Source organism: Rosa rugosa, chromosome 7, assembly GCF_958449725.1.
Source record: "Rosa rugosa chromosome 7, drRosRugo1.1, whole genome shotgun sequence".
Taxonomy (NCBI): Eukaryota; Viridiplantae; Streptophyta; class Magnoliopsida; order Rosales; family Rosaceae; genus Rosa; species Rosa rugosa.
Window position 1 is genome coordinate 2,478,264 of NC_084826.1, and position 27,279 is coordinate 2,505,542.

Consider the following 27,279-nt stretch of genomic DNA (forward strand, 5'->3'; position numbering starts at 1 on the left):
GGAGCTCAGTCCCTAAGCTTGCAGGTAAATAACTTAGTACTCCAACTCCTAAAGTCCATCACTTTCAACAGGACTAAACAAAAAAAGTTACTTTCTCTAATTATGTGTCATATGATTATGGTGTATGACGGTGTACATGATTTTCAGGCCTACAAAGATGGGGGAAGACCGGAAGAGCTGCAGGTTGAGGTGGATAAACTACCTGAGGCCTGATTTGAAGAGAGGTCCATTCTCACAGCAGGAAGAGAATTTGATAATAGAGCTTCATGCAGTTCTGGGCAACAGGTACTTGATCTTTTTTCTTTCTTTTCTGGAAATTATTCAAGAGCTTTTATTCATCTTCTGGGTTTTAGAGAAAATGAGGTTTTGTGCTACAACAAGTGGTCAGATTGCAGCTCAATTACCCGGAAGGACAGACAATGAGGTGTTGGTGATGGTGAAAAGAAAAATAAACATGAAATCTTAGTTCACAGCCCCTCCAAACTCTAAACTCCAAGGAGAAAATAAAAGAACTAGAACTCTGGTCATTGCACATGCAAATGCATAGACATAATTTATGTTAAGTAAATTAACCCAGTAAGAGAGGTGTTGGTGATGGTTTCGGTGGAGGAGGAGAAGAGGATGGAGACGGTGAATAGTAAAATGACGAAAATATCCTTCAAAAGTTAACTCTATTAACGATTTTACTGTTGCTAGGTACGGAAATTGGGTCGGGTTCAAACTCTCAGGTACCATTTTGATATTTTTTGAAGTATAGGTATGAAAATTAATAGTCTGGAAAAGTTCAGACACTGTTTGGACGATTTTCCCTTTCGGAAAAATGATGGGTATTCCCAAATGAATCTGCTAAGATGTGGAATTTCTCGTTTGTTGTTGTTGGTTTTTCCGGTGATAATAAATGCCATACTGAGGTCATTGTTCTTGCCACACAGGAGGACCAGCAGACTGACAAAGATCTATTGGAGTCTCTTTGCAAAGCATGGCGTTAGAGGGGGACTATGGGGACAACCAAAGACAAGATTCAGCTCATTGTACCAAATTGCTGTTTTCGGCTAAAGATGAGTGGTGGGGAATAAAGAAATAACTGAATAGCTTCCGATTGTCAGTTGTGTCTCTACGGCTTTCAAAATTCTATATCGAAAGGCTTGGTAGATGCATACATTGTGCCGATGTGGAGCAAGAATGCTAACAATGGTGAGGGAGATTATTTGGTGGAGAACAAGAGGATTCCTCATCCTTGTCCTTGCACAATCTGGAGTTTGTGGTAACAGAGAGTGCATTGGCTGACACATGTAAGTTTGAAGAAATATCTTCTCAACAAACCAATGAAAGATGGCAAGATGGTGATGAACCTTGCAACAGTTGGTCCTCATTGGTCATCTAATAAGAGCATGATGCATCATTTTAAAACATTAACCTCCTAAAAAGTAGGTGAACATGATTGAAGTATGACAGAGTTAATTACAGAAACTCCCGAATAAGAACGAAGAAAATTTGTGCAAATGATTCACTCTATCAGTAGTTGCACCATTGCATGATGTTTGCAATAAAAAAGAATCGAGTTGGATCTGTCAATGTGTCAACTGCGCAGGCTGCTTTCTAAGAACATTTTGACATTGAAACATGGATCTTTTTGGAAATACTGACTCAATTAAGGATTACCCACAAGGAATTGGTTTCATCGATCCATCACTATCACAGGTTCATTAAGGGAAGTACAAAGAATATCTTCCCAATTGGCTGCATTGAGTTGAACACCGACTTCACATTCACTTCCCTTATCCCCCTACTACTCTACTAGTACTTGAGGAAAGCAGGAGGAAGAATATGGTAGAGAGAGCTCAAATGATATGAGCTGCCACCCAATAAAAGGTTTTGAATTATTGTAATCTCCTCATCTTCTTCTTTAATCAAAATTTTATTTATCTAATTTTAGAGAGATTAGTACTCATTTCCTCTAATAAATTTGTATTGCCCCCCAATAAAAAGTTATTATTGGGGGGGGGGGGACAATAAAAGTTTATTTGGGTTTTATTGGGGGTAATAATAATCTCCGGTGACCTATGACATCTCTGACGACTTCTTTGGAGACATCAGACGAGTTTTCCGACAGAGTCCCGTGACCTATCACCGGAATCCAGCGACTGGATTTCGGCGGCCGATGACCATAGTTCGGCAAAGTCTCCTATGCTCTCTTCCATTTTCTCTCTCTATGTGACAAAATGGTGAGGGCAAGATAGTCACACAAAAAAAAAACTTAATTTTTTTGAAATAATGGTAATTCCATTGATAATAGCGCATGCTAAGAAGACCATTACATACCCACCCGCTGACACATAATAATGGCCAGAACAAGGTTTCGTGGAGGAGTCACAGTGACACATAGGATAGACCAACTATATTTGAACTTATCGCTCACTTAAAAGCGAGCCTATAAGCTATGGAAAAAACCATAGCGAATAGACAAGCCAAACTACACTCATTAGGTTCCTAATACAAGGAAATTTATGGTAATTAGACAAAAAGCTAAAAACATAGGTCTGGGGAAAGAGCCTAAACCCTAGCCCAAATTTAGAAGTTAATGGACTAAGGTAGAACCTCAGCCCAACAAAGCCCAACAGGGCAATCACCAAGGAGATCTCCAGGCCCAGCAACCCGATTCGGGCCCAGTCCGCCATCCTTCCCATCACCCTCGTCGTACGTCGTCTTCCGGCAGAGATCTTCCTATCCGGGTTCCCCGACCCCACGGCCCAACACCATCGATCGAACCCATGGCGGCACTGTCGGTGCAAGATCTAAACCGCCACGACCTGCATCACCCGTCGCCTAAGCCACGCCGCCGAGACCTGCATCACAACGGACCAAACCATCCCCGATCCCAGCCTTGCAAACCACACCGCCATCGATCAAGATCCATTACGCCGGCGGTCCAAGAAACCCATTAGCGGGGATAGAATACCAGCCTGGACAGCACGACCATCATCGTCTCCACCATCCCAGTTGAAACAACTGACAAAACCAGAGAGAATCCCCCTGACGGTGTCCCATGGGTAGTAGTTCTCCCGATCGACACCAAATCCCATGACGGCGGGAGGCCAAAGGCCAGACCCGACTTCCGAGCGCCACCGGACGAGAAGAAATTTGCAACCTGAAGGTTTTTTAGGGTTCAGCCTTCTAAGCAGATGCTTTTAGTTGGAATCCTCAAGATATGGCATGGTTGAAGGAGATATATAAGAAGCTATAAATAAAAAACTTAATTGGGTATTAGGGAACAACTTATAAGAGTTATAATGGGTAAGCAGAAAAAAAATATAAAAAAATGGTATAAGGATGAAAAACTTTCCTAGAATTAGTGTAACGAGGCATTTCCCTTATTTTCTTTTTACCTTATGCATTGAGCCCCACAAAAATTAGACAATTTTATTAGTCTTTGCCACTACATGGCAATGTCACATTGTAGTCCATGATCATAAGATAATGACTTCGCTGGTTGTACTTTAGTTTTCAACATTTCACCGCCTAGAGTTTGTGGGTGCATTTAGTAAGGTGTTGCCAAATGATTTTTTTTTTTTTTTTGACAGATGCAAAACTCGTTCAATATGTTTTGTTGGCAAAACATCAAACCAAGATGGTCGGATGGTGATGAACCTTGCAACATCCCCTCATCATTCGTCATTTAAAGATGCATAATTTGAAAATATTAAACTATTCCTCAAGAGTTGGTGAACATGGTTGAAGTTCTCCAAAACACTCCCAAACGGAGAGGATCCAGAAAATTTGTGCAAATATCTTACACACTGAGCAGTTGCACCGTTGAATGCTTGTTTGAGACAGAAAGAATTGAGTTGGATATGTTAGTTACACGTGCTACTCTCCTGAAGTTTTTTGATATTGCTGATACATGGATTTTTTCGGAAATATTGACTGAATTAAGGATTTCCCATGAGAATTTGGTTTCATTGATCAATTCACTGTCACAGGAAAACAACAAGTTTCTCATTAAGGTACCAAATACAGAGAATATATTGCCAACTAATCACTTTGAGTTGAACACCAACTTCACATTCACTTCCCCTATCCCCCAACCAGTACTGGAGGATAACAAGAGGGAGGAATGTGGTGGAAAGAGTAAACCATGACATGAGCTTTATCATCCAGTGCATGCTTATGAAGGTAATGAAACCCAATTTAGGTTTTGGACCGATGGATAGGCACAAGCTAGCAAGTGCAGCAATTGAAAAGTGTACTGGGTTAGAAAAATGCAGGTTTGTACCCACAAGAGCAGCTGTTGGTGTCAGCATTGCAAGTCTGATCAAGAACGAGTATTTGTTGGTGGATAAGAATGACAACAACATCAGTCTTTGTACCCCTTCCTCCACCAGCCTTTGTACCCCATTCACCCTCTCCGGCTGACAAGAGTGGTGTATGGGCCATTCTTTCAACAATTTCTAGCATATTGGCGGTGGTGATTGCTGGGTTAGGACTCGAAAACCAGCATCGTGCGGTCCAAATCAAATATGAACAAGACTTTAGGGAGAGATTAAGGTTGGTGTATTGTATTTATACCCACTTTTTTTTTTTTTTTTTTTCCATTCAAGTTTAGATTTTAAATGATTTGGAATGTTTTGAAGTCCATAGACTATAATGGTGTGTTTGGATGAAGGAAAAAAAGAGGGAATTTAAATGAAAATGATGAATTCATAATTCCTAAACATGAATTACCTCGTTTGACATTCTAAATGTGAAAATTATAAATTTTTATGTGGAAAAAGAATGAAGGAACTGATTCTCTAATTTCCTCACTTCAATTTCCATCAAAATAGATGTCACTTCAAATTTCCTGCAAAAGTTTCTTCTTATCTCTTTATTAGTTTCCAAAACAGTATACTTCTTCTTTCTTAATATTTTAGTTTTTTTTAAACTTTGTTAATTTATTATACATTCCAAATTCTAAAAATCTACAACCAAGTAATGGAAATTGCAACTAATGAAATTTTAATTGATAAAGTTCTAGATTTTAAAATTTTCTCATCCAAACGCAGCGTAAATGATAGATTTGTGTGGATTGTATGTTGAAATCTTGTGTCTCACAGATTTTGATTAACATTTACGTGGTGGAAGCCAAAACGATAGAGTTGAGAGGTTTTTCAGTATCTTTTTGCAACTGTCATTTACTAAATTGCTGTTTAATTGCAACAGATTGATTACTTTCTTTTTTCTTTGAACAAACAATGGATTGGTTGCTATATCTTTGTTTCCTTGTGAATGATTGTGTCAACCACAAGCAGAAGTGCTTCAGAACATGAATGCTTATCATTTTGCTGTTTATTACTATGTCTATCGTATCGCTTATTTCTCTGTTTCTTGTTAACAACTACGTGTTCCTTTCAAAAAAAACAACTACGTGCTTGCAACATTTTTCTTTTATGTAATTTTTAAAATTCTTCAACAAATGTTCTTCAAGAGCAGGAGGAAAATACATTTCATTAACTTATGAGCAATGTTTTTGGATTTGATTTTGAAGAAGCATTTACTTGTTACTACTCTTTTTTGTTGTTGTTTTAATGCAACAGCTTGGTCGCTATGACTTTGTTTTCTGTGAATAATTGTGTCAACAACAAGCAGAAGCACTCGCTTCAGAGCTATGCATGCTTTTCATTTTGCTATTTTCTGCTGTTTGAGCCCAAAAGTATTTTTTGCAATTTCCTTTAAGAGGATTCAGCATAGCGGGCTGATACTTGCGACCCAAAAATAAGTCTACTTGGGTTTGGGTTATAGTTTTGCCCATTCCGGAGTCCATAAGGAAAACGAGCCCTTATAGGATTCGAGTAGCAGAGACCGATTAGGAATCTTCAATCAATAATCCTTTTTTGGCAAGGAACTGTTGAAACCCCAGTTATAAATACCAGGTTTCAATGGACAACAAAACACACAACTCTTCATTCAACTAATTGCACAGATTATCAAAGCCTCTCAGGATCAACCTACCTTCAATCTAGTTGAAACCAGCGAAGCAAGGGTAACGCCCTCGCAACCCAGCAAAGCAAAAGTCACGCTTTAACAAAACCCGTGTTTTCTCCTACTTTCCGATGATTGCTCTACTTAGTCTACAACACTAAGTATCGACTCGGTGATGCAAGAGATCACACCACAAGTCCTTATCCGTAAGGCAAAAAGTATTTTTCCGAAAGGCAGAGAAAAGAACCTGGTGACGAGGTTAGTGCTTTCCTCGTCCACAGCGTTTAAGAAGAAGTCAGGTCAAGGGACGCCCCGATGACTACACCAAAAGGTGTTGGCACGCTCGCGCACTCAAAAGAGATAGTTTGCTATCCAGACTGATTTTGGAGCCAAACAGCTGCTATGAAATTTGCTCTGGCCATCTTACCGTTGATTTGAATTTGTGATAAGAAAGTTAGCTCCTAATTGTAAGACCTTATTGAACTAGACATCAACACTTTCTGCAAATTGACATTGTGAGGAGTTTTAGAGTTTCAGTTTGTAACATCAGAGTATTTAATAAAGCTTGTAATCGAAAATAGTTTTATTAATGCAGTCTGTTTTTGAATTTGAATTCAAACATGTATGGTTATTTAGATTAATCCATTCAGATAAACATAAGGAAGTTATAAGGCAGTTGCTTAATGGAAGGAACTGCCACAACAGTTTTTCTGATATAAGGAGGATTACAACGTCCTCATTTGATCCCTGCTAGAACATCAAACCTCAAACAAAATTGTCCCATTAACAATCTGAGATTGAGGGTGCATCTAGGAGAAGCATCAATGGATTATGGAACTACATCCTGTTAGTATCATATACTTTTTATCAGTTTTGTTTTCTAGATATAATGTTCAATATGCAGCAGATTCTTGATTCATGTTGTTCTAGAATTACAATCTTATATTTGGCATAGCCTTGTTAATAATCAAGTATTTAGATGTTCAGAAATAAATTGCATTCTAACAATTGGTATCAGAGCCTACTATGCTCAAATTAAGATTGTTAAGATATTCATGTTTCGGTTCAAGTCTCATGATCACATCTTACATATTGCTGCATAACAGTTTCATGTTCTGGAATCCTTACTGTAATTCAAATTTGTTCGATTAATGCATAAATGGTGCTTATATATGTTCAATTTGTGATTTTCAATTACACTACAAGATTGATAAAATCATCATGCTTTATTTATGATACATATCTCTGCAAGTTGATTAGATGGTGTATTACAATATTCCTGAATATGTGTTTGACAGAATATAATTTCAGAAATTGCTGCATATATGATCACAACATAGTATGCTGCCAAAGTAGCCATGTATTCATGATTATATGCAAACTGAAGTGCTTTCTGGATCATGATTATGCATATATATATATCCTGCCATCAAAATGGTTGTTATATAAATGCATAAACTGATTCATTTATCAACAGAAAACAAAAGACTCACTTAAACTTAAAATTAATTTGATTCTAGTTTCCAAAGAAATTAGTATTCAAACATTTGGTTATTTGAGTAGCATATACATGTCATTAGACATTCATATGATATCAGAGAAAAGTGTGTCACAAATGACACCAAAATTCTTGAAAATACCATAGAAATTAGTCTGCTGATTAATGTATTTGCACTTCATTAAAATGTTGTTCAAAATTTGAATTAACATTTGGGACATATATTTTTAGTGCATAATTTCAGTTTTACAGCACTACTATGACTGACTTAGATTGAATTGCATACAGCCATGCATTTTCTTATAAGTATCAATCAGATTCAGTTGCTCAATGAATTGAACTTAAGAAATAGAAAGGTGGAGTTGAACTGCATCTAAGAATCCAAGATTTTGATCATATGTTGAGGGAGGAACCACCTGCAAAATTAATTGTAAATAAAGCAGATGCAAGAGTCTAACATGGAGAGGATGCGTCGAGAAGGAATAAGCAATGATGATGAGATACGGACAACGATGTTGAGGGAACTCAGGCTTTGGGCATCTTAAAGAGGGCATACACTTACTCGAACTGTAAAGGGGATGATATATTATTTTTGAGCTCTTAAGATGTTGTTTTTCTGGATTCTGCATTAGAGATGGACATTCGGGAAGGTTCACAAGAAATTGGTTCTATGATGCGAGACATTGGTTTGGACGATTTGACCTCGGAGAGGTCACCTTCTTCCAGGAGTTTAAGTAGAACAAGCAGTTGTGTGAATTCATTGTACAAAGGTCATGAAGTTGGAACTACTTTGATGAAATATATATATATATGTTATATGTATGTATATGATTGCATGCCAGATATATGGAAAACAAAAGGCAAAGAAAGATCTCCATGCTGATGAAATTTTATATCTAATGAAAACTAAGGAAGCACTTCGAATTGCCTATATTGATGAGGTTTCAACTGGCACGAATGAGAAGGAATATTATTCTGTTCTTGTCAAGTATGATAATTAATTAGAGAAAGTAGTTGAATTCTATTGCATTAAGTTGCCTAGTCCCTTAAAGCTCGGAGAGGGAAAACCAGAGAATCAAAATCATGATATTATGTTCAATCCTGTTGATATGAACCAAGACAATAACTTTGAGGAGGCATGCAAAATGCGGAATCTATTGGAAGAATACAGGCACTATCATGGTATCCGGAAGCTTACGATCTTGGGAGTTAGGGAGCATGTCTTTACTGGTTCTGTTTCACACTTGCTTGGTTTATGTCAGGTCAGGAAACAAGTTGCCATCTTAGGACAACAGGTGTTGGTAAATCCTTTGAAAGTTCGAATGCATTATGGTCATCCAGATGTCTTTGATTGATTTTGGTTCTTGAATTGAGGTGGCATCAGTAAAACTTTCAGGGTGATTAACATCAGTGAAGACATTTTTGCTGGCTTTAATTGTACTTATTTGCATGGAGGCAACGTCACCCACCATGAATACATCCAATGGTTGGACTATCTCAATTAGTGCATATTTTATTGAACATTCAGAAAAGTCAAAAATTTCAAATTCGGCAGTTCAGAAAGAGGGATAAGAATTTTTAGAACTCTTAGAGCAACTTGTTATAATGAGATGTTCGACCAAAGTGAAATAGAAGAAAAAAAAAAGGTTCAAGAGCAGAACATACAAACCAGAGTTTAGAAGAAATGGAAAAATTGGAGTGAGAAAGGTTAGGGTATCCAGGATTATATATTTGTAATATGTGGTAACACAAATGTTGTATTTTGGTCCACAGTTTGGCAGGTTTGAAAGAACAATAAATTAAATGAGTTTTACAGAACTGAGTAAAGCAACTGGCAGCCTTCAAAATATATCAATGTCTTCACCAGTTTATTTTGGCCAGTAAAACCAAGATCTTCCAGAAACCTCTCCAAATGAAATGTCTCACAGTAGCCCAACTTTTGTGAAGAGAGATGATCGATAGATGAAATTGTTTGAGCAACTGTGCAGCGAGCTATGCGCTCTAAAAGTGGCCTCTTGATATTAAGAACAAGTGATATGTCTTTTGCAAGAAGATATTTCTGAGCATCTCAAGAAATAGATTTCTCCACCAGAAGGATCAGGGTGGCGTGCTTCGATCTTTGCTACTGTCATCTTTAAATGGTCCATCTCCTGCTGTAAAAGAGTATCAAAACTTGACAATAGGTTAGAAACTCGCTGGTACTCAAGACCACCACCAAGAATCATGAACCGAGGTTTCTCCATTTGAGATGAAGAGAAATTTTTACTCTTCGCATAAGCACTCAATGAAGGTAAGAATGAAGCTACAGCACTTCCTCCTGGGCACTTCCACGAGCATAATATTTCAGCAGCAAGCCAGGATCGAGTCGGCTTTTCATTTGTTGCTTCCACAAAGAGAGGGAGAGTATATCTAACATAACCCCCAACAGCTCTATCAATCCCAATTTCTGATATCATCTTGTCAATAAATGAAATTAACTTGCAGTGGCCAAAGTCTTGGATAAAAAAATCCTTGGCAATTATTCCCTCTGGCCTGCAAAAATTATGAACTATCAACAAAGGCCATCTATCACCTCAGCAGAGAAGTTGGTCCAGCAGATTTTGTTCCTTATAGGGACCCTGAGAGAGACAGTCTAGAATTTCAAGCTGATTATATTGTGTGAAGTACTATCAGGTAATGTATCTTCTTTAGTCAGTCAGTCATTTATGAAGTCATCATTTGATATCTATCATTTGAATAAAATTAAGTTTCAACATTTGGTTGCTGTATAGGTAGAACATGTACATATGCAGAACCATGTACATATAAAGAGCCTGATACTGATATACTAAATCAGTGAATATGTACATATGCAGAAAAACTTGATACTGATATGCCAAATCAGTAAGTTAATACAGCTCTTTATCTAGTTGAAATTAATTTTGGATCAAACATGTTTTACAAATCGATTACTGTAAATAAAGTAAACATGTACAAGATCATACTTGAGGTAGTTTCATGTAATTTTACTTGCTGCATTGTGATCATAGAAGACTAGTGATTTTCCAATTCATTGTAATCTTCTGTAGTTCAATGCAGTTTAGCAAAATTGACAGGACTTTGAAAAACAGATGATGTCCTTGAACTCTTGTGCACACTTAAGAAAACAACTCAACAATGTAAGTTGATTATGTATGATATCTAGTTCAGTGGGAGATTGTAAGACCTTATTGAACTAGACATCAACACTTTCTGCAAATTGACATTGTGAGGAGTTTTAGAGTTTCAGTTTGTAACATCAGAGTATTTAATAAAGCTTGTAATCGAAAATAGTTTTATTAATGCAGTCTGTTTTTGAATTTGAATTCAAACATGTATGGTTATTTAGATTAATCCATTCAGATAAACATAAGGAAGTTATAAGGCAGTTGCTTAATGGAAGGAACTGCCACAACAGTTTTTCTGATATAAGGAGGATTACAACGTCCTCATTTGATCCCTGCTAGAACACCAAACCTCAAACAAAATTGTCCCATTAACAATCTGAGATTGAGGGTGCATCTAGGAGAAGCATCAATGGATTATGGAACTACATCCTGTTAGTATCATATACTTTTTATCAGTTTTGTTTTCTAGATATAATGTTCAATATGCAGCAGATTCTTGATTCATGTTGTTCTAGAATTACAATCTTATATTTGGCATAGCCTTGTTAATAATCAAGTATTTAGATGTTCAGAAATAAATTGCATTCTAACACTAATAACAATGCGCTATAAGACCCAAATCCACAGGCCACCAAACCAAAAGGACTAACTTGAAACTTGTAAACCTGCTGGTCCTCTGTGCACTGTACAGAACAAAACTGGTGCTTAGCAGCTTTGACTGATTAAGTTTGAGACTTTTCATTTCTAAAATCCCCTCGATCGTTTTTACATTCACCTCATGCAACACACACCACACCATCTCCAGACTTTCTTAAGTTTTAACTAAGGATTGTCTTGCAAATCATGCCTTTCAGGCTTTCATGTTGGATTCAGAAAACCCTGAGGCTGACAATGTTAATTAAGTTAGGATCACAAGTTAATTAACTGGCCATCAACGGTAGTTCTCAGCGATCTGTATTTGTCAGTCTCTTTGCAATTGGGTGTTAAATTCTTAGGCCTCGTACTCTCAGGTTTAGAATTTCGCAGTTTCTTCTTCGTTGGTTAAGGCATCTATGGTTTTTCTCTATAGTATGTTCTACCCTTCTATGGGTGTTATAAGAACTTCTACCCTCACTACTAGAATAATGCTAATAGACATCATGTCTTTAAAATCGGTTAAGATTTCAACTGATGTAAATTGCGTTTATAACATCGGTTCTAAAAAATCTGATTTCTATAAAATAATTAACATCGGTTCTTATACTGAACTGATGTCTATACTTTTCAAACAAAATTTAAAAAAAACGCGGAAATGTACTAAGTCTAAAATTAAGGAAGCGGGAGCCAAATTTTCACTCCCTCCCAACACTTAGTCAGATTTCCACGACTGATTGACTAGGTTTTCCTCTACTTTTCCCCACACCGGCCGCGATACAGAAACACCGAGACAGACTTCCTCTTTCACCCACACCGCGACCGATCGTCCTCTTTCCCCACACCGCGATACAGAGACACCGCAACCGAAGTCATCTGTCGCCCCCGTCCAGTAACCGACGACCTCTTTCGCCTTCTCTGGCTCCGATGGCTTGATTTCCTCCTCCTTGTCCGCCTTCTTCTCTCTCATCTCTCTTCTGAAATCCAGCGAATCTCCCAATTGCTGAGATCGAGAAGCCGAAGCCGGAGCTGCAGTGGCCGTCTGTCCTTTCTCTTTCCACGGGCCTCCCCTTCTCAGCCCCTCTCTTCGACCGTCGAGGCGGCGACGGCCATCGCTCTCATCGACAGTAATTTGCTTGAATCTATAGTTTTCTGGGTTTGTGATTTCGTAAATTTGATTCATGCTTGTGCTCTCTTTAATTCTGATTCAATTTTCGTTACCCATATAACGGTTGGAAATAAGATTAGACTTTTGTATTTTTCTGAATGTGATTTTAGGCACTTCTGAGGCAATTACGGCTATTAAGGAGCAAGAGAAGCAAATTAACGATTTTAGACAACATTAGTGGGATTATAAGACCTTCAAGGTACTTATCTAAGCTTCGACTAGTACTGAGTTGCTGAATTTTCAGTCCAGTGAACTTTAATAAGATATTTGGTGCTGTGTTTCAGATTGACGTTGTTATTGGGTCCACCGAGCTCCGGCAAGACGACGCTACTATTGGCTCTCGCCGGACGCCTTGGAACTGGTCTTTAGGTAGTGGTTTATCTTGCATACTCATGAAGTTTATGATAGTTGCTGATTTTGAGACTTCAGCTTCAATTAGTACTCATTTGTTTATGTTTGATCACTTTGAAGATGTCAGGTAGCACAACATACAATGGCCATGGCTTAAACGAGTTTGTGCCGCAGAGGACGTCGGCTTATGTCAGTCAACAGGACTGGTTTGCGGCGGAGATGACTGTAAGGGAGACTCTTGACTTTGCAGGACGGTGTCAAGGTGTTGGATTCAAATATGGTAAGGTTTGGGAAATGTGTACTTATTTGTGCATGGTTTGTGTTTGATGAAGTGTTGACATGAATGTTTGGTGACAGATATGCTAGTAGAACTAGCAAGAAGAGAAAAGATTGCGGGGATAAAACCCGATGGTGATCTTGATATATTCATGAAGGTACTTGTTCTTGCTACATGGAGAAAGGCATTGGATACATCTAATGAGGGATAGGCCAATCATTCTGCACATTGATAGATATAGGGTTTAGGGTTTAAAGAAAGAATAGATTATTTCTAATTCCTGAAGAGCGTGTAGGAGTTTGATTGTGGGAACCCAAAATGACCACACACTATGACCATAATGATTTGATTTCTAGATTGTCAGGAAAATAATCTCTTTCTCTACAAAAGGTAATTATACTTGGAATGTGATTTGGCTGAGGAAATCTCATGTAAGCTTTCTCTTTCTCTAAAAGAATAACTGAAACAAACAGGATATTCTTTTGAGTTTTCTGATGCAAGCTTTCTCTGTCTTAGACACAATGGGATGTTTCTAACTTTCTATACTGACTAATTATTTAGTTAATTAGTTCCTTTTCGTTTTCTGTTTTCAGCAGTTGTTGCAATTCGTTTTCATGACTCTTGCTATGTCAAAATGACTATATAAGTGGACCATATGTAAGTGCTAACTTCGCCATCCGTTTTCCTGTTTGTTCTGTTTTTGTCCCCTTTTAAATGCATTCTGGTAGCAAATGTTTGAAGTTACTTATATTTATTTCTCTGCAGCCTATCTACTTTTTGGTATGGATCATCATATTATAGAAACTCAAAGTCTGTTTAACTAAGCAAACAGATGATAAGTTCTCCAAGAACAGAGAAATTCTATTGAATCAAACCATGCAGCTTAAAAGGAAAACAAGACTGATTTTCCAAAAGCTAAAGGCGGTTGGTAGATGCCTAGACTTGAAGTGGCATGGCATTTAATAAATTCAAATTGTAAGTTATTGATCATTGGTGTTGCACTTGTGGTGATTCTGTTGATCATTCTCATCACCAAACACCCAAAGAATTACCTACACCCAACACGCATAACATCTGGAGCAGCAGCTTTGGTGTTTTCAGCCTTCTACATCATGGTATGATATTGTCATGGAAATATTTTGGATCTTTAAGTTTTTTGTTTACTCCTCTTTATAAAAGTTGATATCCTCTCATTCCATGTTGATATCTGGGATATAAAGTACCTGTTTCTCCCTCTGCAATGGATTGGCATGAATGCTATGCTTGTCTACGTTATGGCAGCTGAAGGCATCTTTGCAAGGTTCATCAACGGGTGGTATTACAAGGACCCCCATAATACGCTAGTACATTTACATACCTTCATTCTTTTCCTGCAATTACCATGTTAGATAGATTATTATCTCACCGAAACTCATTCGATACGACTGCTCATGCAGTCATGCTTGCTATACATAGCTGACTATGATTACTCGCATTCTCTTTTCCATTGAAGTGGTTTTATAGCTTTACTTTTCAGCTAATACTGATATGAGTAATATTTTTGCTACTTGTGGCAGATATATTGGATCCAGAAGCACATTTTTGTTGGGATTTGGCATTCAAGGAGAGTAGGCATTCCACTCTATGTAATCTTCGCAAAGATCTTGTTTTGGGGCATTGTCGCTGGCATTTTGCATTGGTTGGGCATATATTGGAAGCTTTAAATTCTACTTTTAGCACTTTGGATTCACTGTAGTGAATCTTGGACTCTTGAACTACTTGTTTATGCCTTTATTTCTTCTAAACTCTGTGAAGAACTGCAGTAGCTTAAACTTTTAATTTTTAATTTTTCTCTGAGAATAAATAAAGATATTTATATTTAATATTTTAAGTTACTAATTAGAACCTAATTAACAGGTTAAAAAGATAGCTTTAAAGATGACACCATTAACTAAAATAATGCCATGTAACGTGGAGCATTGTAGATTTTACCACTAATTGTTATGATATGGTTGTGCTCTGCGTTTTAGGGGTCTTTACCGAGCTTATTCAGCAGATGCAAGTAAAAGGTGCGCAGGTATGGGTTTCTTTGATGCCTCTCTTTATGGTCCTTTTCATGCTGGGGATAATTTGTTGATTGTCCAATGGTACTGCTAGATCTTAGCATATAATCATTTCTAGGAATTATGTTTGCTCTTGTTGTGAGATTGGAGTTTCCAGTGCTCTATCCTGGATATAGAACTTAGGGGACTATAAAACTGGCCTCTTTCTTATATGTTTGAAGTTTTGCACCAAGTTATTGCATGTCCACTTGGTTTTGGTTTTGAAATTTGAAATTGGCCTCTTTGACAGCGCCTTGGTATTGATAACATAGAGTTGAGTTCACCAAATGTTACTTGTACCGAGTCTACTCTTTGTCAAAATTCTGATTTTTTTGAGTGACCATTAAAGTACTCTATGGGTAGTATGAGCTTAGACAATGCATTTCTGGTAGTTAATTTCCTCAATGCAGCTTTAGTCCTCATAGCTTAGTTAAATGATGACTAATGTCAAGGTTGAGTCAGTGGAATTTCAAACTTTCTAGTTGATGCTCATGCAATAAGATGAATGTAAATTGTCATGAGGGAATAACTGGTACATGTGGCTTTGATTCACGAATGATTGCAGGACCTTTTATATACCAAGTCAGAAGCCAACTGACGCCAACCAAGTCAGGACCAAATTTTGTGATGCATTGCAGTACCTCTCTTACGACTTCAGGTTTTCAATTGTGCCCTTTATTTTCTTCGTAACTACCATAAGAAAAAATATTAGTTTACGTCCTTTTTGGTTGGGAGTTGATGTAATAGACATGATCACATGAATATAGTTTGGAACACCTGTAAAAAGGCAAATGGAGCGCTGAAAATTGTTAGTTTCTGGTACCGTGATAATCAACTCAAGTAAACTAGGATAATTTTTGTGCTTAAAATGATTATTTCCATGTTTCAACTTTCAAGGTAAAGAAAGTTGGTTGTTCTGTTCTATTCCAAATGAAGTAAACTATGCAGCTGAATTTGATAATATAAGATGGAAATCCAAATGTTCTGTTCAGGCTAATTCTTGACAATGATCAGGTCTAAACTATCCTTTGGAATGTGATAACATATAAGATGAAGTGCATGTTTATGCAAGCGGCATTTCTCTTTTTGCTGACAGCCATGATTTTATATGTTAGCCAGATAAGAACGACAAGGATTTGGATCGGGCGAGTGAGAGGCAGGATCTTGAAGGAAAAGAGCTAAAGCAAGAAACTACTTTGCATGAACTGGAGCTGGTTGCCGTCCATGCTCTTCATGAACTTGTTTCTTTAGTTCACAGTCATGTCAATGCTGCAGGGCAATATGATTTTGAGTAAGGCTAGATTTTGCTGACTATTTTGTAGTAGATGTAGTGATATCAGGATGAATTGTGAACAAATTATACTGCATGTAGTTATTGCAGTAGTGGTATCTTCTAGACTAGCCTTAAAGTAGGTTAGGGTTTATTGTGCAAAATTTTTGAAGCTACCTCAAGCTCTAATTTTGTATAGAAATTAATGCAATTCCCCAATATTTGAATTTCATGTTATTTGTGGATCAACTTTTTAGTACCAAATACAGCACGAAAGGGTTATAACAGTAGTTTGAATTCATAGACTGATGTCAAGAAAAGAAAAAAACATCAGTTACTGATGAAGAACTGATGTCAAAAAATATAAATTACATCAGTTTGATAACAAAAACCGATGTTAGAAAAGAGAGAATACATCAGTTGCCAAACAAAAACCGATGTCTAGATTACTATGGACATCGATATATAAACAAAAACCGATGTCTGGTATAAATATGGACATCAAGATATAAACTAAAACTGATGTCTAAAACAATTATGGACATTGATAAAAACACAAAACCGATGTCTACAATTAATATGGACATCGATATATAAACAAAAACCGATGTCTAGAGTAACTATGGACATCGATACAAACATAAAACCGATGTCTAGAATTAATATGGACATCGATGTATAAACAAAAACCGATGTCTAGATTAACTATGGACATCGATATAAATACAAAACCGATGTCTAGAATTTAATATGGACATCGAGATATAAACAAAAACCGATGTCTAGAGTAACTATGGACATCGATCTAAGTAGAAAACCGATGTCTAGCTTATGAACCAAATGTAAAAATTTATTAGAACCGATGTGTAAAATATTATTAGACATCGTTTCTAAATCAGAAACGATGTTAAAATGGATAATTGTGTTGTTAGACTTATATTTCATTAAGCACCTAATGCTAAAATATGAAGGTTCGACAATAGATAAACACACCAAAATGGTGATCACATAAACGTTTTTACATCGGTTCTGAACCTTAAACCGATGTCTTGTGGCAAACTAGACATCAGTTGTGAACCGATGTCTTAGTTTTGGTGATCTTTAACATCACCCACTAAGACATCAGATTTTTTTTTTTTTAACATCAGTTGTGAACTGATGTCTATGAACTTTATCCTAGTAGTGCCTTCTGTTTCTTTTGTACTTATTTCCACCTGCACATAGCATGCCTTTTATGTCTCTGGATCATGCCTCATATTTTCTTTTGCATGGATCATGCCTTATTATTTTCTTTTGTTTAGTTTGGTTTAGCTTGGGCCTTATGCTCAATATAACAATCCAGTAGCGACATATTTGTGCCAACCAACATCTGATCGGCTTATAACTCAGGCCAGCATCAAACATTCAAACACCACCAAACCATAGGAACGTGGATGAATATAAAGGAACATTTTATATTATAGTCAATATATATTAAGCAACTAACTACGAATTTTCTTATCAAAAAAACTAACTACGAATTTCGGAAACATCAAACTTTCAACATTGTTTTCAGGAGACAAATACGGTAGCTGATTGGTTGGCTTCTTTAGGTCATAAGCTTGGTCACAATAGTCTATGATTTCATAATTTTTCTATTTGTATTTCTCCGGCTTTCTTATGTGACAAGATGATGGTATGGACAGATGCAAAATTATAAGGGAATGACAGGAAAATGAAAAAAAAGGAAGGTGTAAAATCACAGATGCTATATATTTGATATATACCAATAAAGATCAAAAACCTTCTCCTCATAATGGACATGTGAGTTTGAGTTATGTGAGTTTGAGTTACCAAAATACCAAATAGGAAATTTACCCAATCAATTACCCAAGGTAAAACCAAAAATGAGAGAAGTTTCCTAGTAATTTCTCCTGGGCCCAAATGAAACCAGCTTCATTTTCAGTCCCCTTTCCCGGAATCTTCTCATTCTGTCAATCAATCTCGTATAGAATCAAACTCACAGTCACAGACAATTGCAATTGTTTTGGTACCTCCAAATGATTAGTTACCAAAAGCTAAAAAATATATTCCATATGAAAAAGCACTTTTCCATAACAAAGAAAATCACTTTTCACATAATCTGCCCATTTAAAAATCCTGAAATTTTACTCACTGCACATAAGTAAAACTGTAAAAGCACTTTTTTTCTGCTTTGGCCAGAAGCACGTTTGTCTGTCTCAATTATTTTGGCAAATAAGGAATATACAATAAACGAGTGGCCTTGTTTGGTTTGCTGTGTCGTAGGTCTATATATAGCAGAGTGTTACAGGCCCAGAACTCACACCTCCATCTCTGAGAACCCTTTACCTCACATCTTCTTCTTCTTCTTCTTCAACCTCAAAGCACCAAACTTTACGCATTTCAGGTAAAAATCCCAGCTGGGTTTTTCTGGGTTTCTCTCACTTTCTTTGTTCCCTATGCTCTTTCATGGCATTTGTGTTTTGATTTAGGTTCTAATATTTGATGGGTTTGCTTTAAATTGCTCTGTAATGGTTCTGTTGGTTCCTATTTCATAAGGTTATCTGCTAAAATTTCATTCCTTTTTGTTCACCGTGATGAATACTTGTTTTAAAGTTTCTGTGTACTTTTGTTGTGTTCTGTTTTGGGTAGGTTAAGCAAAGCAATTCAAAATTATATGCTCAGTTATAATTTCGTGTTCATTATAGTCCCTTTACATGTTAATGTACAGGGAATTTGGTATAAAATTTGCTTCTGCTTATGAGAAGGCATTGTTTTTCCATGTAATTTTTGAAGTATATGTACTGGGCTTGATACTTAACTCACTTCCAGGCTTTCGCTTTCCAGTAGTTTTCTCTTATATTGTTATTCATTTGTAACAGTGTGAAGTTATATGTTAGTAGTAATAACGTTCTTTGTGCTTCTTCAGCAAAGCTAGTAAACTGATCTGTGAATGCTTGTAATTTTTTGTACTAAAGTCCTTACATTGTGTGATGAATCTGTCTTGTAGTATGGGAAGTGCTGGTGAAAGTGGTTATGGTGCATACACCTATGAGGCTCTTGAGAGGGAGCATTATTGGCCCTCAGAAAAACTCCGAATTTCCATTACTGGGGCTGGTGGCTTTATTGCCTCCCACATTGCCCGCCGATTGAAGAATGAGGGCCACTACATTATTGCCTCTGACTGGAAGAAGAATGAGCACATGAGTGAAGACATGTTCTGCCATGAATTCCATCTTGTGGACCTCAGGGTCATGGATAACTGCTTGAAGGTTACCAAGGATGTCGATCATGTGTTCAACCTTGCTGCTGATATGGGCGGCATGGGATTCATTCAGTCCAACCACTCTGTCATTATGTACAATAATACCATGATCAGCTTTAACATGCTGGAAGCTGCTAGGATCAGTGGAGTGAAAAGGTTTGTGGTCTTTAACATGGTACATTTTGTCCTTGAGCTAGAATGTTCAGCACATTTCAGTTGAAAGTTGGGACCTTACCTCTAACTTTGGAAATATACTTAACAGATTCTGTATCGGTTATCTGGTTTCTGCAGGTTATTCTATGCTTCCAGTGCTTGTATTTATCCCGAGTTTAAGCAGCTGGAAACCAATGTGAGCTTGAAGGAGGCTGATGCCTGGCCTGCAGAGGTATGTTACTCTGTGGTTATGGCTTTTGGAATCTAATTTTTGACATATTTAATTTAATTTGGCTTTCTACCTTTCTTTTTAGCCTCAAGATGCTTATGGCTTAGAGAAACTTGCAACTGAGGAGTTGTGCAAGCACTACACCAAAGACTTTGGAATCGAATGCCGTATTGGTAGGTTCCACAACATCTATGGTCCTTTCGGAACCTGGAAAGGTAAGTGCTTAGCTGTAGCAATTGTTAATAACTTAATATATAGCATGGTTTTATTGCTTTGTAGCCTAATTTGTTGCTTTATCTATCTGTCATATAGGGGGCAGGGAGAAGGCTCCTGCTGCTTTCTGCAGAAAGGCTCTCACTTCCACTGATAAGTTTGAGATGTGGGGAGATGGACTCCAGACCCGATCCTTCACCTTTATTGATGAATGTGTTGAAGGTGTACTCCGGTAAGCATCTTTTTTCTCACGGTGTAGGAAAATCTTTTTTATTGAAATTCTTGAGTCTGAAACTAACTCCCTTTTAGGCTGTAAGTTTTAAGTAGATTAGTTTTAAATAGATTACCTGCTTTGACAAGGCTTTGGAAGTTTTCTTGATCAGTTAATTATGGTAAAAAATTAAAAAAAAGTAACATAGTAAAAAATCAGCTGGAAGTTAAACCATTTTTTAAAGGATAACTTGGATGTGAACTCTTTGCATGTATACTTTTGCAGTAAGGTGTTGGTCAGGAAGAAATTTCTTCTTGAGTATTTATATGATAATGGTAGATATGAAGGCAAACCAATGTATTACTTAGAAAAGCATTTGTCTTTCATGAAGAATGAAAACTTTGATTCATCTCATGGTACTTGCAATGTAATCTAGTAGATTATTGTGACCAGCTATGGCAACTTCACTTAATTGGAGGCCAACGTCAAATTTGTTGAATTTCATTTGAGAATTCCTATAAGTTTGTAGTTTATGTGGAATTAGGCATATTTTGCATTTGTTGAAATTCTGTCTTTGGTTTGAAATTTTGCATTTACTGTCATAAACTTTTCCATTCTGTGATCTAGGTTGACAAAATCCGACTTCCGTGAGCCAGTGAATATTGGAAGCGATGAGATGGTTAGCATGAATGAGATGGCTGAGATTGTTCTTAGCTTTGAGAACAAGAAGCTGCCTATTCAGCACATTCCTGGGCCTGAGGGTGTCCGTGGTCGTAACTCTGACAACACCCTGATCAAAGAGAAACTTGGCTGGGCTCCTACCATGAGGCTGAAGGTAAAAATAGAATCAGATCATATCAAAGTGTACCCATTTGCAGCTTCTTAACACAAGTTCATGTATTTTTAAGTTGGAGTTCATTAATTGTGCTGACTTTGCTCCCTAATTCTTTTTGATAGGATGGACTGAGGTTTACATACTTCTGGATCAAGGAACAGATTGAGAAAGAGAAAGCACAAGGTACTGATCTGTCGCTTTATGGGTCATCTAAGGTGGTGGGAACTCAAGCCCCAGTTCAACTTGGTTCACTTCGTGCCGCTGATGGCAAAGAGTGATGTGTTTGAAGGATTCCAGCTGTACTTGGGAAAGCCAGTATTTAGTTTATCCAGTTATGATATTGTGGCGCATAGTCAAGTATCTATGTGATGATGCATGTACAATAAGTGATTGAACTACTTATTTTGCTTTCCTTCCTTTGTACTATCTAGGGAACTTCTGTGGCCTCATTGCCTTCCAGGAGCTATTTGCTGCTTAGATTGCCTTCAAATTCTTGTTTCCGCAACTGAACGATAGTTCAGTTATGAGTTGTATCAGTTATTTCCTTAAAGATAATGCTCCTTTTTTGCGCTTTACTCTCGCCCTTTTACAGATTTGACTTTCATATTCCCCTCACAATCATCAATCTTCCCAACTAGAATTTCTGGCTTCATTTCCTTTCCTTGAAAAGGATATTCTACAAGGATATTCAAAGAGCCTTGATTTTAAAGTCTGATTTTATTGCTGGGTTGTGTTTAGACAGTAAAAAAACACCAGTTACAACTAACAAGCTGTTGAAAGATGCATCTTTTTGGCTTCAAACTCTACCTACAGTACCATTGGATTTTGCAATAAATATTAAACTTTCGACCCTGATTAAGTTACCGTGAGCTGATGTGGATTCTGTCTGAATCTTATATTCTTTTATTTTAAGATATACTTGACTATTAATTCTAGTCGTATATTACAATTCGAAAAGCTTATAAGACTCATAACGTTTTTGGTCCGTCGGATCACCCTTATGTTTTTAATACGCCTAGAATTGATCCTAGCACAAACAATTCCACAACTATGAAGCTCGAATGAGGTATGTATTCCGTATGCAACTTGTAGATTGTGAAAGATAGTTATCATCATTATGATAGATGATGACCTAGGATTGAGTGGCCAAAAATTGCAGATGTGACGTGGCCGAGTTATTAGGCTTTAGGATCACCAAGGAAACAAGGGGATTCCATCTTGTTAACGTGGACATCCAAAAAGTACCAAGTTTGCCATCTCCATGGAATATGACCTCTAGCAATTGGCACATTCGACAAAACAAAATCCACCATGGAATTGCACGACATATCAAATCACCTATAAGGGGTAGTGCTTCGGAAAGAAGCACTTTTCAGAAAAGCCGATGTCGGTCACATACATGATAACATGCAGAAAAGCACAAAGGAATTCCTATTACTGCAATCATTGTACCAATGCCAAACAGTGCAAAAACAAGTAACATGCGTATCGTAGTGAAACTAAGAAGCAATCTGCATCGGAAAGCTTGTTTGTTCCTGTTTCGACTCCAAATGACTCCAAGTACCGAACATCAAGTTATAACCAATGTTATCAAAGCAATAATTCGAGAACATATTACATAGAACAGAGGTTTTACATTATAATTTTCTTCGTATTTGGCTGTGTATGGATCAGGAAAACATGTGAATAATAATCTGAAACCCAACAAGAATCTCTGCCATTGAGACTTTGATATACAGGATGGTGTAGACTTGGCTCTTTTTCTCAGTGCTCAGTATCATGAAATACAGGATTAGCTTCTAGCTGCTCCGCAAGTTTCTCAAGGATCTTCTTCACAAGATTTTCAAATTTATCTTCGCCTTCTTTCAGAGCACTCTTGTCTTCCTTAAGCTCAGCAAACACTAGATCATATAAAATAGCCACTGCCTCGTCACCTTCAGATGGTGGCAACCCCAACTCTAGCCCATTTTTCTCAAGATAACTCCTGATTACTTCTGCACTCCTCAAGTCATCCTTCTTCCCTTGCAATATCTTCTCTACGACATTGTTCAATTGCTTCTCATCGGCTAAAAGCTGCATAGTTTTCAGGAGTTTATCAGACTTTATCGACAATAATTTACATAACATAAATCTAGGCCAGTGACTGACAGACTTGAACTTTCGAAACCCATGAATAGTCTCAAAACAACAAATGATTGGCTCCCATAAAAAAAGTTTTAGTACCGATTCAAGTAACTGCATTGTCCAACTTTAATGCTTCAAATAGTCAAGATAACCAAGTCTTTATTACTCAGTTCTAAGAAATACAGTATTCTTTTCTTCATTCTTTCTCAAAAAAAAAGAACAAGAAAATATCTAGCAGATCTTGGATCAATCAAAGCAATCCCAACTGCCGTTTACTCATTCTAGAATACTGAGCATAAGCAAACTAATCATCTACAATCTGAAATTTCTATAAATATCTAGATACTTTAAACAATTTTTCAGGTTCTGGGATCTTTCCCGAGTTCTTAAAATGACAACGTAGCATACTTCTTTTCTAGCTTATATTCAGTTTTTTCCATCAAAACTCCAACAAAGGGTCTTGCCTTTTAAACAGCACTAGAAGGTATATATTTCAGTACTAATTTTACCACTAGAATCAATGGCAAAGGTTTTAGATGAACAGAACTGGCAAAATGGGCAGCTCAGGATGACGTTTTTTGTTAATGAATGTCAAGAGTACCCTTTTCCAATATAACGAGTACAGGTAGAGATATACAAAAGTTTGTTAAAAAAGAAGAAGAAATAAAATAAGAGCAGGGGGAAAAGGAACTACCTTTCTCAGCTTAGAACCATTCACAATCTTGATGTTCTGTATAAGAACAACATTCTTTTTTGCCAGGGCCTCTGCAAGTTCTTGTAGGATAGGCTGGAGTAATTCAGCAAATTGTGCTTGGCCTAGTTCTTCTTCCCCATTAGCTTCATGTTTCGTCAAGATATCACTTAGTGGAGGAAATTCTGCAAATTACACCTTGTAAATGATCAACTCTAAACTAGGAAATTAGAATTTAGTAATAGATGAGTATTCATGTGTTTGATCCCATACGCATTGAATAAAGGGAAGGATGATGGTAAAACAGAGAAGAACCAGATAAACAGACCGATTAGCAAGTTCATCTATTCATGGCATGCTAGAGCTCAAAATCGTACAACTGTGAAAATCTTGGAGTCATACATTCATATAGATTATGCGCATGTGTGTGTGTGGAAACTCGGAAACACAATCATTATTTCCAAACTTATACTGTTATACATAATAGAGAACACCAAGAATTTTAATGCTTCAGAAATGTTGACATGCAACCTTGCCACAAAGTATTATTAGGGAGTTATCGACTTCAAATATAAATGATAACCACAGCAAGAAACAAGGTCAAAGAAATATCACAGAAGGGTTTCATAGTTTAGAAATGGACAGTGCTCTCTGTTCTGAAATATATTCATTCACTCAAATAATCACCATCCATAAACTCTAGACTCCAAAACCATAATACTACCATAATATAAAGCATGTGACCAAAAGACTGAACATAGGAACATATGATTATGTGCCAAGATCCTTCATTTACACAAGTGATGTTGAAGTCACTCAAAATATGCATACCTTAGTAATGCAACAGAAACAAGTTAAATCATCACAAGTGAACTTGTCAAAACTCTTGATTTGTGCCTTCAGTAACGTGGAAACTCAAAAAATTTGGGCTGAGATTAAACAATTTAAGAACATGAGGGAGAGGGAGAGGGAGAGAGAGAGAGGGAGAAAGAGTTGGTGAAGATGCAACACTCATCAATATCAGATCTTGTCTTACTCTATCAGTCAGACTATATGGTGGAGATACTGTCTGGAACCTTCAGACCTGAATGATGCAGTGCTGGCTGCACATGTTGTTTCAGCATATGCAGACTACTCTAATGGGGAACCTATTTTTAAGGGTATTGGTTCTGCACTAACGAGGAAGTTTTACATGATGAAATGGCACCTATAGGCATCTAATATGTTTGACACCTTAACCTTCCTTTCAGCATGGAGAGTACCCAATGCCTTAAGGATGCTGTTTGGAGGTCAGGCACAGATATTTACCTTAACCTTGTGTGTACACCTGAAAACATGTGTATCTTTTCACAGATTCTAAAACATTTTCAACCATAATGCATGTCTGTTTCTTAAACATATGCCAAACAGAGGTTGAATGTCTGCTTTTCGGAGAAGAGTGCAAACCATCACTAAATTTTGTAGCAAGACATTATTATATGGAAGCCAATTTTCCCCTAGTCTTGATAAGTAGATAAGATCTAGATTTATGACTCAAAAACATTATGAGGAAAATTTCATGGAGGTTGTGTTTTCTCTTATATTTCAAGGCTGTTAATAAAGCAAAAAAACATATCTCCAAAGACAAACATTAAAGGAAGACAGATGATTAAGTAATTTGGTCCTGAACACTGAGCTTATAAGAATTTGCATCCTCACTACCCTGATGCAACAATTTAGCCAGCCAAAATAATGGTCTAAACTACTTAAAATCCAAAAATAGAAAAGAGACACACCTAGCATTAAGAATACAAAAGTAAAGTATATGAAGGTGAGCACTAACAAAACTATACCAAACAAAGAAGATACCAGAAAGTATTAACCACATCTCCCCTATAACTGAATAATGTGTCATGAATGTGACTCAATAGGATCAACAAAGTCCCTTCCGTATCGATCTTTATGAACTCCTAATGTATATAGAGCACTACCTCTTTTACATTTCCACAAGCTAAAACTTAAATCATACGAGAAATTCTAAAGCAACCAAATACAAGAAAAGGTTCAATTAATGTCTGCAGAATCCACTACATACTTAGCAAAAAGAAAGAACATATTTTCCAACAATCCTAAAATTAAAGCCAGAGCAATGAATCCAAAAATAACCTGAAGCGGGAGGGACACCCATCTCAACTCCCATCTGAACCAGCGCACTCCGGATCGCGCTCTTGTTGATCTTTCCTACATCTTCTGCATCAAGATCAGTGAACAGATTCTCCGCTAGCATTGCAAAGTCATCCTCATCCTCCAAAAACAGCCGAATCGTGTTTCCATCCAAGATAGATATGACAAGCGGATCATCTGAGTCACAACCACCAAAATTTTCAGCATACAAATTTCAAGCTCATCATAAGCACCGACCAATCATTTCACTATGATATCTCGAAAACATATCAAAGTCCACACATAGATTACACTCCGGTATTAATCCGCGATGACGCTAAGAAATCTTCTAAGCTTATTAGAATGCTCGGTTCTAGACTAAACCATATAATGCAGGTCAAATTCTGCTGTGTAATTCAAGCCAAAGTTCAATACCTTTCAACTCATCGGCGATCGCGGCGATGTAGTCGCCGGCGAGCTTCAGAGCCTGGTGGCGATCGAGCTCGGCTTGACGGAAAACGTCGTCGTCTTGGACATTGACGCGTTTCAAAGCAGAGGACTTGAGTCCCTGAGGCAAGGACAGGCCGAAGAGAGACGAAGAGGCTTTGGAGTCGGCGAGGTCCAGCACGTGACCTCCGGTCAGGATGACGTCAGAGTCGGGGAGAGAGAGGTCGACGGCTCTCAGGTGAGTGCCGTCGAGGACCGTTAAAGCTCCGTCGGACATTTTCAGAGAGAGAGAGAGAGAGAGAGAGAGCAGTGGACTTGGAATTGAACTGGTCTGGGAGTTTGTAGCTTTTTGTCAAAATATGTAGAAGGTTTTTGGTTTGGTACCCTCGGTTTTATGGTAATTTACAAAAATGACAAAGTAGACTCTAGTCTTTGTCATGGGGTCGAACCTGAGGCGAGGGCTGCATCAAGCTCCGACATTTTTCGGTCTGAAAATTTGCCATTCTCTAGTAGGGATTTAGGCATGTTATGTTTAGTGTAACAAAATATTATAGTGTGCTATATTTTTGTCATTGTTGGTCTTTTGT

General features: G+C 37.3%; 3 protein-coding genes and 1 non-coding gene across 21 annotated transcripts; 3 read left to right on the top strand and 1 right to left on the bottom strand.

The window, feature by feature from the left end:
* The first annotated feature begins 8,023 nt into the window (after positions 1-8,023).
* On the top strand, positions 8,024-8,102 carry LOC133723990 (small nucleolar RNA J33). The gene has a single exon (XR_009853410.1). It is a non-coding gene; the product is annotated as a small nucleolar RNA J33 (small nucleolar RNA).
* Positions 8,103-11,871: 3,769 nt separating this feature from the next.
* LOC133722381 (uncharacterized) lies at positions 11,872-16,612 on the top strand. Of its 18 annotated transcripts, none has more exons than XM_062149270.1 (12): positions 11,901-12,362; positions 12,514-12,602; positions 12,688-12,772; positions 12,875-13,034; positions 13,112-13,462; positions 13,628-13,688; positions 13,797-14,146; positions 14,252-14,374; positions 14,588-14,709; positions 15,041-15,087; positions 15,678-15,770; positions 16,232-16,612. In XM_062149270.1, the coding sequence occupies exons 7-12, from the start codon at positions 13,964-13,966 to the stop codon at positions 16,405-16,407; spliced, it is 744 nt and encodes a 247-aa protein (XP_062005254.1). In that variant the 5' UTR covers positions 11,901-12,362; positions 12,514-12,602; positions 12,688-12,772; positions 12,875-13,034; positions 13,112-13,462; positions 13,628-13,688; positions 13,797-13,963; the 3' UTR covers positions 16,408-16,612. The 18 variants fall into 18 exon arrangements, 6 of the variants coding, with proteins under 6 accessions (XP_062005259.1, XP_062005253.1, XP_062005254.1 ...); XM_062149271.1 differs by having other exon boundaries at positions 11,905-12,362; positions 13,112-13,188; positions 13,625-13,688; XM_062149272.1 differs by having other exon boundaries at positions 11,905-12,362; positions 13,112-13,188.
* A 2,017-nt stretch (positions 16,613-18,629) lies between these two features.
* Positions 18,630-21,863, top strand: LOC133721665 (GDP-mannose 3,5-epimerase 1). The gene is made up of 7 exons (XM_062148347.1): positions 18,630-18,789; positions 19,393-19,803; positions 19,939-20,032; positions 20,115-20,244; positions 20,342-20,474; positions 21,081-21,288; positions 21,411-21,863. The coding sequence occupies exons 2-7, from the start codon at positions 19,394-19,396 to the stop codon at positions 21,564-21,566; spliced, it is 1,131 nt and encodes a 376-aa protein (XP_062004331.1). The 5' UTR covers positions 18,630-18,789; position 19,393; the 3' UTR covers positions 21,567-21,863.
* Positions 21,864-22,800: 937 nt separating this feature from the next.
* On the bottom strand, positions 22,801-27,029 carry LOC133722434 (uncharacterized). The gene is made up of 4 exons (XM_062149330.1): positions 26,681-27,029; positions 26,249-26,443; positions 24,107-24,288; positions 22,801-23,361 (listed from the first exon to the last, which is right to left on the bottom strand). Exons 1-4 carry the CDS (start codon positions 26,967-26,969, stop codon positions 23,053-23,055), a joined length of 975 nt encoding a protein of 324 aa, XP_062005314.1. The 5' UTR covers positions 26,970-27,029; the 3' UTR covers positions 22,801-23,052.
* Between the last annotated feature and the right edge of the window lie 250 nt (positions 27,030-27,279).

Excerpts from the sequence above, each read along its gene's own strand:
- LOC133722381 (XM_062149269.1), top strand. The coding sequence starts at position 13,964 with ATGCCTAGACTTGAAGTGGCATGGCATTTAATAAATTCAAATTGTAAG. Across the intron at positions 14,375-14,587 it reads AGGACCCCCATAATACGCTA|ATATATTGGATCCAGAAGCA; the intron begins GTACATTTACAT and ends TACTTGTGGCAG. Across the intron at positions 14,710-15,040 it reads GTCGCTGGCATTTTGCATTG|GGGTCTTTACCGAGCTTATT; the intron begins GTTGGGCATATA and ends TCTGCGTTTTAG.
- LOC133721665 (XM_062148347.1), top strand. The coding sequence starts at position 19,394 with ATGGGAAGTGCTGGTGAAAGTGGTTATGGTGCATACACCTATGAGGCT. Across the intron at positions 20,033-20,114 it reads CTGATGCCTGGCCTGCAGAG|CCTCAAGATGCTTATGGCTT; the intron begins GTATGTTACTCT and ends CTTTCTTTTTAG. Across the intron at positions 20,475-21,080 it reads TGTGTTGAAGGTGTACTCCG|GTTGACAAAATCCGACTTCC; the intron begins GTAAGCATCTTT and ends TCTGTGATCTAG.
- LOC133722434 (XM_062149330.1), bottom strand. The coding sequence starts at position 26,969 with ATGTCCGACGGAGCTTTAACGGTCCTCGACGGCACTCACCTGAGAGCC. Across the intron at positions 24,289-26,248 it reads GGGTGTCCCTCCCGCTTCAG|AATTTCCTCCACTAAGTGAT; the intron begins GTTATTTTTGGA and ends TGTAATTTGCAG. Across the intron at positions 23,362-24,106 it reads ATGGTTCTAAGCTGAGAAAG|CTTTTAGCCGATGAGAAGCA; the intron begins GTAGTTCCTTTT and ends AAAACTATGCAG.